This window comes from Salmo salar, unplaced genomic scaffold, assembly GCF_905237065.1.
Source record: "Salmo salar unplaced genomic scaffold, Ssal_v3.1, whole genome shotgun sequence".
Lineage (NCBI taxonomy): Eukaryota > Metazoa > Chordata > Actinopteri > Salmoniformes > Salmonidae > Salmo > Salmo salar.
In genome coordinates this window covers 2,884-18,618 of record NW_025549002.1, presented here as the reverse complement: position 1 = coordinate 18,618, position 15,735 = coordinate 2,884, and the positions used below count along the sequence as shown (strand labels likewise).

At 41.8% G+C, this 15,735-nt stretch overlaps 1 protein-coding gene across 1 annotated transcript; it reads left to right on the top strand.

Annotated features, from left to right (window-relative positions):
- The first annotated feature begins 3,542 nt into the window (after positions 1–3,542).
- Positions 3,543–5,830, top strand: LOC106599987 (forkhead box protein I2-A). The gene is made up of 2 exons (XM_045712947.1): positions 3,543–4,373; positions 4,571–5,830. The coding sequence occupies exons 1-2, from the start codon at positions 3,764–3,766 to the stop codon at positions 5,173–5,175; spliced, it is 1,215 nt and encodes a 404-aa protein (XP_045568903.1). The 5' UTR covers positions 3,543–3,763; the 3' UTR covers positions 5,176–5,830.
- The last annotated feature ends 9,905 nt before the right edge of the window (positions 5,831–15,735 follow it).

Sequence of the window (15,735 nt, the reverse complement as noted above, 5' to 3'; positions counted from 1 at the left end):
GTTGGACCAGTAACCAGCAGGTAGCCTAGTGGTTAGAGTGTTGGACCAGTAACCAGCAGGTAGCCTAGTGGTTAGAGGGTTGGACCAGTAACCAGCAGGTAGCCTAGTGGTTGGAGGGTTGGGACAGTAACCAGCAGGTAGCCTAGTGGTTAGAGCGTTGGACAAGTAACCAGCAGGTAGCCTAGTGGTTAGAGTGTTGGACCAGTAACCAGCAGGTAGCCTAGTGGTTAGAGTGTTGGGCCAGTAACCAGCAGGTAGCCTAGTGGTTAGAGTGTTGGGCCAGTAACCAGCAGGTAGCCTAGTGGTTAGAGTGTTGGGACAGTAACCAGCAGGAAGCCTAGTGGTTAGAGTGTTGGGCCAGTAACCAGCAGGTAGCCTAGTGGTTAGAGGGTTAGGCCAGTAACCAGCAGGTAGCCTAGTGGTTAGAGTGTTGGGACAGTAACCAGCAGGAAGCCTAGTGGTTAGAGGGTTGGGACAGTAACCAGCAGGTAGCCTAGTGGTTAGAGCGTTGGGCCAGTAACCAGCAGGTAGCCTAGTGGTTAGAGCGTTGGGCCAGTAACCAGCAGGTAGCCTAGTGGTTAGAGCGTTGGGACAGTAACCAGCAGGTAGCCTAGTGGTTAGAGCGTTGGGCCAGTAACCAGCAGGTAGCCTAGTGGTTAGAGGGTTGGACCAGTAACCAAAAGGTTGCTGGATATAATCCCTGAGCTGACAAGGTAATAATCTGTCGTTCTGCCCCTGAACAAGGCAGTTAACCCACTGTTGCCCGGATGTTGATTATGGCAGACCCCCGCATCTCTCTGATTCAGAGGGGTTGGGTTAAATGCAGAAGACACATTTCAGTTGAATGCATTCAGTTGTACAACTGACAAGGTATCCTCCTTTCCCCACTGATTACATTGTTCATTTATACAGTATTTATTATTCAACATGTCCTCACTTGGGATTTGAACTCACAACCTTTTGGTTCAGGCATTCTGATCTTCCTCCTATGCCACCACAATAATTAGTTGAAACAATTAGAATTCGTTTTATATATATATACACAACATTGTGTAATTTAGAGGACACAAATACATGATAATGGTGTGATGTTTCTGACTACCTAGAGTCCAGAAACCTGCAGAGTATTACAGCTCTTACAGGAAATAGTCTAAGGAGAAAATCTGACGGAACTGATGCAAATCAAATCAAATTGTATTTCTCACATGCACTAAATACAACAGGTGTAGACCTTACAGTGAAATGCTTACTTACAAGCCCTTAACCAACAATACAGTTTTAAGAAGAAAAAAAAGAAAAGAAATTAAATAACAAATAATTAAAGAGCAGCAGTAAAACAACAATAGCGAGGCTCTATATACAGGGGGTACGGTACAGAGTCAATGTGCTGGAGTACAGGTTAGTGGAGGTAATTGAGGTAATATGTACATGTAGGTAGAGTTAAAGTGACTATACATAGATAATAACCAGAGAGTAACATGGACCTACTTATCACTCAATATTTAAATGGTACATTTGAAGCCATGTATGATTCTCTCATATAGTATGCTACCGTTTATTACGTTGTATCAAAACAATCGGAGGGTCAAATACTGACCTTTTATGTAGGCTAATTCACCTAGTCCTTGTCTAAGAGGCCATCCAATTGAAAGTCCTATAGATTAGGATCCTAATCTGGACCCTATTCAGTTGTAAAATACTATTGAAGTGATCCGGTCAGGGAGTGTACACATTGTTAAACTGAGACTGTTCTCGTGGCGGTTGAAAAGTATCCGTATATATCTAGTCTGTTTCTGTCTCTGTCGAAAGAGACCGGAGGATGGCAGCATTTGAAAACAACACGAAACGAACTCATGGACAACTTTTTAGCAACCTTTTTTGAATTGCAGCCAAAATCCTACTTTGCACAAATAAACTGTTACAATGTACATTTTTGGAATGATAAAAAACACCCTTTATTCGTATGGAACATTTTGGACGTTAGAGTTATTAAATATCCTGCACTATAGCGCTCACAATAACTCACCAAATAACTAAATAACCTATTGCGATATTTACACCAAACATGTCACTTTTAGTACTGTCCCGTATTTTATTTTACTACATAATTAATTATAATTGAACATTAAACTAATAAAATGTGGAATATTTTCTTCATTTTAACAAACAGATCATGTGGTCTATTTTTATCCCTTGGTGTTCCTGAATTAGTTTTATTACGTTGTAGGCTGGTCATTTTACTCTTGTGCTTTTGTCAATCAAAATGGCCCCTGCTCATTTAAATGATCATTACAGCTCGTCCTCTGATGGTAATCATGTATTTTTTTTTAGGAGAAATATTGATTTGTCCATTGATGTCTGAAAGTTTCTGCAAGTGTGTCTGTGATTTTGATGAAATGCGTTCAAACAAAGTCTGTTAGTCTGATATAGGACTACCGGTAGATTTTTCTAACCTAAAAATAAAAAATTGTGTTGGATAATTATTTAATATAAAACATTTCCCAAATAGAATGCTTTTAAAAAATATATATATTTTAAATTTAAATGCAACTCTTAAATCATTCTGTCTATTGCGGGCTATATAGGCCTAGTCTACATTTCATAGCTTACCAAAAAAGTGAATAAGCGTGTTTGGACAAAGTAATTTTAATTACACAATTTAACATCTTAATAACCCACCCAAGTAATAAAGGACTAAAATGAAATGACAGGAGCAGTGGTCCAGCGACGCGGGAAACCATCATATTACCGCTGCTGTGTTGCTATGTCACACTTGTAACACATAAGCCATGTTTATTGTCAACTAATTCGTTCCAGAGATCGTGTGGTCTAAACACATTGCCTATAGTATATTGTATATGTATGTTTTAAGAGCCTAACTTGGTTTATGTTTAACTTTGCCATGCATGGAAGCCAGGAGTGCTTGTTAAACCATAGAATAATAACATTGTTTTTACCCTACACTCTTACAGACAAAGGCTTATATTACTTTCTTCATATAGAACACCCCTAAAGGTTCTAGAGAGAATAACCCCTTTCGTAGGGGTTCTTTGATCAGAACCGTAATATAGTTAGATGTTCTTCTTCACTGAACCAAAATGTTGGTTCTATGCCGAACCTTTTGTTCTAAGTGTGTGTCCCACTGTTCACCAAAACGCAAAGGCTACTTCAATTGACAACTTATATTTGACGGAAACAATTTATTTAAAAAAAGATATATAAAATATTTGTTTCAATTACATTTTGTACATGGAAATTATGAAGGTATATTCATAAAACTATTATTTAAGATATATATTTGTAAAAGTTTCCGTGCGTAAAAGTGGAAATATGGTTGGCCAACAGTAAAACTGTTTTAATTGGATACTTGTAGCCTAACCGCCTATTTTTATTATTGCATATGTTTATTAGGCTATACTTGCGCGGTAAATTACTCAGCCTATCTTACTTCAGGTTCACTCCTAAAACTGCATTAATGAGTGGGCTAATCTCTCACCAGTATCTCTCCCATTGATGCACAGATTCGGTTAAGACAATTCGACTGAAGCGTGACAGAAAAGGGGGGAGTCACCCTCGAGACAGTTCCTTTCACAGGGGTTTACCTGTCGACGCTCCAGGCGGAGCACTTAAATACGTCTCCTCCCCTTGGGTCTAGCCTTCAGTCCTCCGGGAGAGACTGACGGAAACAGACGGTTGGGAAAGGAACCGCGTGTTATTGTTGATAGAAGAAGATACCAGGATTCGTACTCAATTAGAAGGGATTATGAACGCTTTTGGACAGCAGCCATCCAACGCGCAGACCAGCCCCATTCAGCACCACAGCGCGCAGGAGCTCCTGGATATGGCCGTGTACTGCGATAACATCGGCAGCATGTACCAGCACCAGCAAAACCTCCATCATGGTCACCACCCGCAGAGGCCGCCGGCGCATCCTCAAAGCTACGGCCTCGGTGAGTACACCTCGCCGACCAGCAACCCGTACCTGTGGCTAAACGGCCCGAGCATCGACACGTCTCCATACCTGACGGGATTGAACGGAGCATCGTACATACAGTCTGGATACGGAGCGAACCAGCGGCAGTTCTTACCCCCTCCTACGGGGTTTGGTGGAGCTGACCTCGGATGGCTGTCAATCTCTAGCCAGCAGGAACTCTTCAAAATGGTTAGGCCTCCATACTCTTACTCAGCGCTCATAGCCATGGCTATCCAGGGCGCCGGGGACAAGAGGTTGACGCTGAGTCACATCTATCAGTATGTGGCAGAGAATTTTCCCTTTTATAAGAAGAGCAAAGCTGGCTGGCAGAACTCAATCAGACACAACCTGTCACTGAATGACTGTTTTAAGAAAGTTGCCCGGGATGACGATGATCCAGGTAAGTTACAACACCCGTTGTGCTTGTAAATAACTCATTATTTGCACCTATTAAATGTGTCATTTTGAATATCATACCTTTTTTGCCATTAGATTTTTTAAAGACGTGTCTGACAGTAGAGTAGAGCAGTATTGACCTTTTGATATCTCGTTTAGGACCTACATTAACTGTTGTGTCCTGTCTTCATGTCTTCATAGGAAAGGGAAATTACTGGACATTGGACCCAAACTGTGAGAAAATGTTCGATAACGGCAACTTCCGAAGAAAGAGAAAGAGAAGAGCTGACTTGAACGGAGGAGACACCAACAACACTGTTCTTCCGGTGAAGTCAGAAGACAGTGCCGCCCTGAAGGTCTCCGACACGGCCAGTATCATGAGTTCATCCCCTCCCAGCCTCCAGAACTCCCCTGGTTCCTCCGAGCCCGAATCATCCCTGTCCCCGTCTGTGGAACACAGTCCCTGTTACAACAACTTTGTCTCCACTATGAACTCGATGCTGGCGGGGAGTAACAACGGCTCTACCCGGGAGGGGGCCAGGGGGAACTTTGGTTCAGGAGGACATGCTATGGGGGATTTGTCGCCTCATCAGACCCGAGAAAACATGTCCGGACTTGGTTCATACTCGCCCTCTCAAATCACGCCATTGAACTCGGATACCACTCACCTCTCCACAGCTAATAGAATGAACTGCTACACATCCGCACAGAACAATCACAGCGGAGGCCTGGGCCTCACCAACTCTCTCCCAAACCACTTCACTGTTAATCATTTGATATACAGCCGCGAAGGGACCGAGGTCTAAGCTTAGTCCTAATTATGTCACATATATGTAGATAATATAATGCAACTCGTTGGCATACTTGTATAAAGTACTCAGTGAGTACATCAAGTACCATGATTATTATTCATGTTATGCATTCCATAATTAAAAACGTGTAATGGAAATGTCTTAAAAATATGCTTTCTCATGATTGAATCGGAATTCAAAAGTGGGTCGAAACTACGTTCGACTTAAGCATTTTAAGAGCATATAATTAAGACCAAACTTTGTTGTTATGCCCATCTGGAGCCCTGGAATGGTCTTGCCTTGGAATAAACATTTACCGTAACTCTTTTCGTTTCCTTTATATATTGGCCTTATGTAAACTGCCTGGATGACGTCACTGTGCCTTTCAGAAGATCTTGTATTTTTTTTTAATAGAACACTTCTGCAGATATATGTTTTGTTATGTAGCCTAAATAGTAACTCTCTTTGCAGACCACTTTGTACTTTTTTTGTAGAAGGAATTGTGTGTGTGTGTGTATTTTATTTAAAGCCTATTGTCAAACGTTTGAATAAATGTAATATCTGAAATTCTTGATTCTGTCATATTTTCTAGCGGACTTGTCAAAGTGAAGATGTTTCAGATTTATCCGCCATAATAATCAACTTTACAATAAACCAGCGCTGTATTTAATTTCATTTTATTTATCTATTTTTACGCACGATTCTATTTGACTTATAAAACACAAAAATATTGAAATGATTAACGTTTAGATGTTAACTCATGGCTCTCAATTCTAATCAACATTTTAGGTTACTTTTAACATAACATTTTAAGTTAAGGTTTAAAACACTAACGCTCCTGTGGGGTTTGATTAGGCTACAGCTGTTAATGGTGTAGGAGAACATGTTCACTGACTCCTTACAATACCAAACAGTATTTATAATGGCACTGACAATTATTTACCAGAAGTATTTCAGGTTCAATCGAGGTTGGAATTAATCCTACACCCTGCCGTGTACCCTCCCCTCCCTCCCTCCTTCCTTCCCTCCCTCCCTCTCTCCCTCTCTTCCCTCCCTCCCTCTCATCCATTCCATTCATGAAACTTTCCAGACAGTCCGCCAGATATTCCATCTCAGACTCGGGAATACATTTCCAGTAGGATTCCATAAAGTTCATCAATTGATCAATGATATTTTATATTGAATGGAAGAAGAAATAAACGTCCATTCACGTAACAGGCTACAACAATGAAGGCTTCACCTGCTTCTGAACTTTCTCCTCTGTGATCATTAGCCCATGCCTCCTCAACTGTATGAAAACAGTAGGTGAGACTGAGACATTTTCCAGCTTGTCACTTTGAATAAACCCGATTTATGCTGACATTCAAGACACATCACCTCTTCATTTCTACCCAGTTCAGAAGTTCAGCTATTGGTCTTATTTAATGGTGTGTATGGATGGATAGATGGAAACTTGTTGAATTGAATAGTTCACACCTGTTTTCAGTTTATTCAGCGGGGGAAAGTTTCATCACTCACAGCATAAAACGCAGAGTGATATTTTATTAAACATCGTGTGAGAAATAAGAATGATCGATAGTTCCGTGTTGTTTTTCTTATGAGCTGTGAATCAATCTGGACGCGTATCCATTGAGCGATTCATGTCAGTGCAAAATATCATCTAATACCCATTGTTTGGGCATGTCCAGTTGTCCTACTATTATGGGACAAAAACAAGATAAATAGTGTCCCTGCTTTGCTGTGGGCAATAATAACCAGAGAGAGAGAGGTTTCCCATGAAAAATGTTCAAGCCATTAAACGGCTATCTTACTCATGTCGTATTTTGAAACAATTTACGGTTACGCACGAAATCAAAGGAAGTAAATTAAAGAGAACACCTCTTAATTGGTGGATAATTCAGTGCGCTCTGGCGCTCTGTTGTCTCGACTAAAGCAAAATTGACAAGAGGTTCGTGCCCGTAGCTGTGACACAATGGGCCCTGGCAATACCAAGGGATCCCCTCCTGCGCTCTGATGAAAACATTCGGTGACCCCAGATCTGGGAACGTATTATATCACTCAGACCACATCTCCCTCCTGTTGTCCGTGATGCATGGGCTTCCTATCTAACAAAGAGTATTTTTGTGAAACTCAAACGGGTTCTCACAGCGACAAGTTTTCAATTGAAATCCTGTCTTTCACCAACGTTGTAATGTAGGCCTACCAGTGAATAGAACATAGATGTCATGTGTAATTACAACGTTATACATAAGCTCTAAAATAGGTAGAAACTATAAACATGCAACAATTAATTGAATAGTGATAAACTCCTGTTAGGCCTATTTATATATGTGTCTATTGGTAGGTCTATGCTCTGCCATTCATGCCAATGTAGCCCAACAAACTCCCTGACCACCCACTGGCAGTCTGTTCTATTTACACTTCAAGTCCAGGTTTGACTTGACACATTCAGGAGTAAATACACAAACAAATGAACATGACAATAAGTCAATTAATCCTCTAAACCAGCCTGAGATCCGTCCTTCTCTGGGACCAGTGGACATTCACTTTATCTTCTTTCATATTATGAGGACCAACAGTTCTGCTAAAATACATATTCTAGGCTACCCTATAAAATCTCACATATATTTTCAAAGTCTCATTATTTAAAAAAAATTATATTACAAAGATGTCCCAATCGTGCAAATACAGAAGGCATTTCACACTCCCATTCATAACATGTGCCCCTGCTAAACTTCCATTAAGTGGTAGTCGGTAGTTTCCATCTAGTCAATTATCAGAGATCTTCCGTCTCCATCTCACGTCTCCGTCCTGATACGCTCCACTGCCCTCTGCCTGAGGGGAATTTCACCTGGCCGGGCCCTTCTGAATACCAGTCACCTGGTAACCTGGTGGGCCTCCCATACCTGATGGCTTCTTCAGGGCCCTCGACCTGGCCTCCATACCCCCAGGGCTAGGGATTGACCCAGGGCATGGTGGGAGCGTCTCAGGTAGGGTGGCCCCAATCTCGATAGCCCCAACCTTGGTAAACCCTGGTCCCCATAGAAGCCCCAAGCCCAGTGTCCTCAAACCCAACCGTGGTCCCCTTAGAAGCCCCAAGCCCAGTGTCCTCAAACCCAACCGTGGTCCCCTTAGAAGCCCCAAGCCCAGTGTCCTCAAACCCAACCGTGGTCCCCTTAGAAGCCCCAAGCCCAGTGTCCTCAAACCCAACCGTGGTCCCCTTAGAAGCCCCAAGCCCAGTGTCCTCAAACCCAACCGTGGTCCCCTTAGAAGCCCCAAGCCCAGTGTCCTCAAACCCAACCATGGTCCCCTTAGAAGCCCCAAGCCCAGTGTCCTCAAACACAACCCTGGTCCCCATAAAAGCCCCAAGCCCAGTGTCCTCAAACACAACCCTGGTCCCCATAGAGGCCCCAAACCCAACCGTGGTCCCCATAGAGGCCCCAAACCCAACCCTGGTCCCCTTAGAAGCCCCAAGCCCAGTGGGCTTGGCTAAAATCATAATGAGGGGTTTCAGGATCAACTGCGTCACCTTCAAAAGGCAGGGAGCCTCATAATTGGATGGTGGTGTTTGACCCATGTTTGGGATGGGATTATTTTAAATCTTTAATCCTGTCAATTTCTCCTCCAGATGGACGGGACAGGAAGTATCCGTTTTAAGCTGGTCATGTGATATGGCAGAAGGTCCAGAAACCAGGCGGTGTGTGTGGCTGGGGAATGTTTGTCAGCAGGGTTAGGGAAGCGTTACTTCCTCAAACACTAGGTCTTTAGAGAGAACCACAGATCAGCTGTCCATTCCTCTCCCCATATATAAGGTTAACAGGTTGGGTTGGAGGGGAAAGAGATGGACAACAATGTGTTTGGTGAAAATACTACAGAAAAACATTATAGACCTGCTGCCAGGTAAACTACTGATAAAACATCATAAACCTGCTACCAGGTAAACTACTGATAAAACATCATAGACCTGCTACCAGGTAAACTACTGATAAAACATCATAGACCTGCTACCAGGTAAACTACTGATAAAACATCATAGACCTGCTACCAGGTAAACTACTGATAAAACATCATAGACCTGCTACCAGGTAAACTACTGATAAAACATCATAGACCTGCTACCAGGTAAACTACTGATAAAACATCATAAACCTGCTACCAGGTAAACTACTGATAAAACATCATAGACCTGCTACCAGGTAAACTACTGATAAAACATCATAGACCTGCTACCAGGTAAACTACTGATAAAACATCATGGACCTGCTACCAGGTAAACTGCTGATAAAACATCATAGACCTGCTACCAGGTAAACTACTGATAAAACATCATAGACCTGCTACCAGGTAAACTACTGATAAAACATCATAGACCTGCTACCAGGTAAACTACTGATAAAACATCATAGACCTGCTACCAGGTAAACTACTGATAAAACATCATAGACCTGTTACCAGGTAAAGTGCTGATAAAACATCATAGACCTGCTACCAGGTAAACTACTGATAAAACATCATAGACCTGCTACCAGGTAAACTACTGATAAAACATCATAGACCTGCTACCAGGTAAACTACTGATAAAACATCATAGACCTGCTACCAGGTAAACTACTGATAAAACATCATAGACCTGCTACCAGGTAAACTACTAAATAAACATCATAGACCTGCTACCAGGTAAACTACTGATAAAACATCATAGACCTGCTACCAGGTAAACTACTGATAAAACATCATAGACCTGCTACCAGGTAAACTACTGATAAAACATCATAGACCTGCTACCAGGTAAACTACTAAATAAACATCATAGACCTGCTACCAGGTAAACTACTGATAAAACATCATAGACCTGCTACCAGGTAAACTACTGATAAAACATCATAGACCTGCTACCAGGTAAACTACTAAATAAACATCATAAACCTGCTACCAGGTAAACTACTAAATAAACATCATAGACCTGCTACCAGGTAAACTACTGATAAAACATCATAGACCTGCTACCAGGTAAACTACTAAATAAACATCATAGACCTGCTACCAGGTAAACTACTAAATAAACATCATAGACCTGCTACCAGGTAAACTACTAAATAAACATCATAGACCTGCTACCAGGTAAACTACTAAATAAACATCATAGACCTGCTACCAGGTAAACTACTAAATAAACATCATAGACCTGCTACCAGGTAAACTACTAAATAAACATCATAGACCTGCTACCAGGTAAACTACTGATAAAACATCATAGACCTGCTACCAAGTAAACTACTGATAAAACATCATAGACCTGCTACCAGGTAAACTACTGATAAACAAGTTAACGTGATTTCTCAGTGTGATATACATATGTTGAATTTTAATTTAATCATCAAAATAATTGATATTTTCTTACTGTAAATGAGTTTTGATATGCTAGTAGGTTATACTGTAGATTAGGTGTGAGATCTAGTGAAAGAAAGAGAACAGCAGGTTTTCAGTGAATTTATGTAAATCATGAGTCTCAATAGAATTTTACTGCATGACAAGAAAATTCTCTGCACCAACAGAGTGATCAAATGAAAATACTACACCTGTAGTGAGCAGGTAGAGATGATAATCAGTCAGCCTGCGGCTAGGAGAGCCTCCTTTCTGAAGAGAATCAGTCAGCCTGCGGCTAGGAGAGCCTCCTTTCTGAAGAGAATCAGTCAGCCTGCGGCTAGGAGAGCCTCCTTTCTGAAGAGAATCAGTCAGCCTGCGGCTAGGAGAGCCTCTTTTCTGAAGAGAATCAGTCAGCCTGCGGCTAGGAGAGCCTCTTTTCTGAAGAGAATCAGTCAGCCTGCGGCTAGGAGAGCCTCCTTTCTGAAGAGAATCAGTCAGCCTGCGGCTAGGAGAGCCTCTTTTCTGAAGAGAATCAGTCAGCCTGCGGCTAGGAGAGCCTCCTTTCTGAAGAGAATCAGTCAGCCTGCGGCTAGGAGAGCCTCCTTTCTGAAGAGAATCAGTCAGCCTGCGGCTAGGAGAGCCTCTTTTCTGAAGAGAATCAGTCAGCCTGCGGCTAGGAGAGCCTCCTTTCTGAAGAGAATCAGTCAGCCTGCGGCTAGGAGAGTCTCCTTTCTGAAGAGAATCAGTCAGCCTGCGGCTAGGAGAGCCTCCTTTCTGAAGAGAATCAGTCAGCCTGCGGCTAGGAGAGCCTCCTTTCTGAAGAGAATCAGTCAGCCTGCGGCTAGGAGAGCCTCTTTTCTGAAGATCATTTTGCATTCTGATTAGGGGACAGAGAGACACACAGGGCCATGGGGCCTGGAGCTACCTGGTGCTGTCTGGGGCTGGGTAGTGGAGCTGACTGGAGTAGCCTGGAGCTACTTGAAACTGGGTAGTGGAGCTGACTGGAGCTGCCTGGGGCTGCCTGGGGCTGCTTGAAACTGGGTAGTGGAGCTGACTTGAGCTGTCTGGGGCTGGGTAGTGGAGCTGACTGGAGTAGCCTGGAGCTGCTTGAAACTGGGTAGTGGAGCTGACTTGAGCTGCCTGGGGCTGCCTGGGTCTGCTTGAAACTGGGTAGTGGAGCTGACTGGAGCTGCCTGGGGCTGCTTGAAACTGGGTAGTGGAGCTGACTTGAGCTGTCTGGGGCTGGGTAGTGAAGCTGCCTGGAGTAGCCTGGAGCTGCTTGAAACTGGGTAGTGGAGCTGACTGGAGCTGGGTAGTGGAGCTGCCTTGAGCTGCCTGGAACTGCCTGGGCTGGGTAGTGGAGCTGCCTGGAGCTGCCTGGGGCTGAGTAGTGGAGCTGCCTGGAGCTGCCTGGGGCTGGGTAGTGGAGCTGCCTGGGGCTGGGTAGTGGAGCTGCCTGGGGCTGGGTAGTGGAGCTGCCTGGAGCTGCCTGGGGCTGGGTAGTGGAGCTTCCTGGGGCTGGGTAGTGGAGCTGCCTGGAGCTGCCTGGAGCTGGGTAGTGGAGCTGCCTGGGGTAGTGGGGGAGTGTGGGTGGACGTCACTCAGTGAGTGACATGGGTTGGAGGGATGGATGAATCAGGTTAGATAAAGTTTCACTCTACTCAGCAAGGTGTGAGCCCTTCTTTCCTTCCACTAGCCATTACAAGATCCCCTCAACTGATAGTGGCAGGAAAGCAAGGCTAGGTCTGCCTGTCTGTCACAAAAAGAGCCGTGTTGAATAGACCAAACTGCAGCGGGAATATGGATGCTCATGTTTTAATTCAAAAAAGGAGTAACGCATCCACTGGAAACCAATATACACGACAGGAACAGTTTTGCAGGCACACAACACGCAGTGCAAAAACAACTACCCACGAAAACCAAACAAACACACACCTACTTATGGGACTCCCAATCAGAGGCAACTAGAAACACCTGCCTCCAATTGAGAATCCAGCACCCAAAACTACACATAGAAAAACAAACCTAGAACCTATACCAAACTAATACACCCCACTACACCACACACACAAAACCCCATAATACAAAACAAATATACCTCTGCCACGTCCTGACCAAATATAATAGAAATAATACCTAAATATTGGTCAGGACGTGACACTGTCACTATCTAGTCACAGATCAGATGCTGTGGTTTGGGGATGCAAAGTTAAAGGTGGGATGATTTGCAGCTTTAGATTTTTTGTTTAAAATATAAACATTTTGGGTGATAAGTTTATTAAGAATATAAATGTATGGGAAGGGCTCATTAATTACTTGGTACAGGTTTCCCAATAGGTTTTACTGTATTTTACAGGTTTCCCAGTAGGTTTTATTGTATGTTACAGGTTTCCCAATAGGTTTTACTGTATTTTACATGTTTCTCAATTGGTTTAACTGTATTTTACATGTTTCTCAATTGGTTTAACTGTATTTTACAGGTTTCTCAATAGGTTTTACTGTATGTTACAGGTTTCTCAATAGGTTTTACTGTTACATCTGTCGTAAGAAGGAGACCAAGGTGCAGCGTGATAAGCGTACATCTTTCTTTTATTTGATGAACACCGGCAAAACAACGAAAATACAAAACGAACGTAAAGTTCTGTCAGGCACAGACACTAAACAGAAAATAAGATCTCACAAAACCCAAACAGAAAATGACAACTATTATATGATCCCCAATCAGAGACAACGATAGACAGCTGCCTCTGATTGGGAACTACACTCGGCCAAAACCAAATAAATAGAAAACATAGACTTTCCCACCTGAGTCACACCCTGACCTAACCAAACAGAGAATAATAAGGATCTCTAACGTCAGGGTGTGACATTTACTGTATTTCACAGGTTTCCCAATAGGTTTTACTGTATTTTACAGGTTTCCCAATTGGTTTAACTGTATGTTACAGGTTTCCAAGGGCTTATGAATTACTTGGTATGGTGTTGTAAATTCAAAAAATCTAATACCGTGTCAAGTTAAATCTCAGGACTAACCATTTTACCCCATATAACACTTATTTCCAGACAAAACTGAAGGGTAATATGAAAAGTGATATATTTTCAGGGAATCTCCTTGCCTCTCTGACCCCTATGAGAAGAGTATGATATCAGGGACCAGAGAGAGGCTGATTCCAGAGAGAGGCTGATTCCCTGGGGGGTGTAGAAGCTGGAGAGGCTTGTCTTCACAGTGACTCTAGAAAGACGAAGCGTACATCTGATAGCTGAGGAGAATGCCTATCAATCGGCATGACCTGGTTGGGTTTCATCATCCTCCATACTGGGTCCATAAAACAGTAATGTATTGGTCTGATAACTGCATGGGATCTCCGGTCTGAGGTGGGAGGAGGCATCACTACATATTGATGAATTTATACAGAACAAGCCCCATCTCACCACCACACTCCTGGGTTATTATATGACTGTCCCTCCCAGCAGACTGCATGACTGTGAAGGGGCTACTGTATTTTACAGGTTTCTCAATAGGTTTTACTGTATTTTACAGGTTTCTCAATATGTTTTACTGTATTTTACAGGTTTCTCAATAGGTTTTACTGTATTTCACAGGTTTCCCAATAAGTTTACTGTATTTTACAGGTTTCTCAATAGGTTTACTGTATGTTATAGGTTTCTCAACAGGTTTTACTGTATTTTACAGGTTTCTCAATAGGTTTACTGTATTTTACAGGTTTCTCAATAGGTTTTACTGTATGTTTCTGAATAGGTTTTACTGTATGTTATTGGTTTCTCAATAGGTTTTACTGTATTTGACAGGTTTCTCAATAGGTTTAACTGTATTTGACAGGTTTCCCAATAGGTTTACTGTATGTTACAGGTTTCTCAATAGGTTTTAGTTGTATTTTACAGGTTTCTCAATAGGTTTTACTGTATTTGACAGGTTTCTCAATAGGTTTAACTGTATTTGACAGGTTTCTCAATAGGTTTTACTGTATTTCACAGGTTTCTCAATAGGTTTTACTGTATTTCACAGGTTTCCCAATAGGTTTACTGTATGTTACAGGTTTCTCAATAGGTTTTAGTTGTATTTTACAGGTTTCTCAATAGGTTTTACTGTATTTTACAGGTTTCTCAATATGTTTTACTGTATTTGACAGGTTTCTCAATTGGTTTTACTGTATTTTACAGGTCTCCCAATATCTTAGCCATTTCTTATGTAGCGCTCATTGTGGTGGGAAGAATTAAACCAATTATTTACAGAAATTGTTATTGAAATAATCATTGTTGAACAGGTTTAACTACATCAGAGAAAATGCACATGTACAGTAAAATGTAGTTCTGGGAATGTATAGTATAGATCCAGTATTTACCTGATCCAGTTCTAACAATGTATAGTATAGATCCAGTATTTACCTGATCCAGATCTAACAATGTATAGTATAGATCCAGTATTTACCTGATCCAGTTCTAACAATGTATAGTATAGATCCAGTATTTACCCTGATCCAGTTCTAACAATGTATAGTATAGATCCAGTATTTACCTGATCCAGTTCTAACAACATATAGTATAGATCCAGTATTTACCTGATCTAGTATTTACCTGATCCAGATCTAACAATGTATAATATAGATCCAGTATTTACCTGATCCAGTTCTAACACTGTATAGTATAGATCCAGTATTTACCTGATCCAGATCTAACAATGAATAGTATAGATCCAGTATTTAACCTGATCCAGTTCTAACAATGTATAGTATAGATCCAGTATTTACCTGATCCAGATCTAACAATGTATAGTATAGATCCAGTATTTACCTGATCCAGTTCTAACAATGTATAGTATAGATCCAGTATTTACCTGATCCAGTTCTAACAATGTATAGTATAGATCCAGTATTTACCTGATCCAGTTCTAACAATGTATAGTATAGATCCAGTATTTACCTGATGTAGTTCTGTTAGTATTTTTCTACTTTATAAATACTACATTTAATAATAGTTAGAAAGTGTATGTGCAGGAGTGTCCAAGAGGCCTATCAAATGAACACCTCCATCTGTAACTATCAATCCGAACAACGTACAGACCTAAACTGAAGAGTAAATATTTTGTCCTGGTTGAAGGAAGCAGCCAGGAAGGAGTCTCACTTGATAACATTCTCTGCTTGCCACGTTGAGAAACTCACTGTCTGAAAGACTGAAAGACGTACTGGG

What these genes read in the sequence shown, in the direction of transcription:
- LOC106599987 (XM_045712947.1), top strand. Translation starts at nt 3,764, where the DNA reads ATGAACGCTTTTGGACAGCAGCCATCCAACGCGCAGACCAGCCCCATT. An exon ending in CCGGGATGACGATGATCCAG is followed by an intron (nt 4,374 to 4,570) that starts GTAAGTTACAAC and finishes ATGTCTTCATAG; the next exon opens with GAAAGGGAAATTACTGGACA.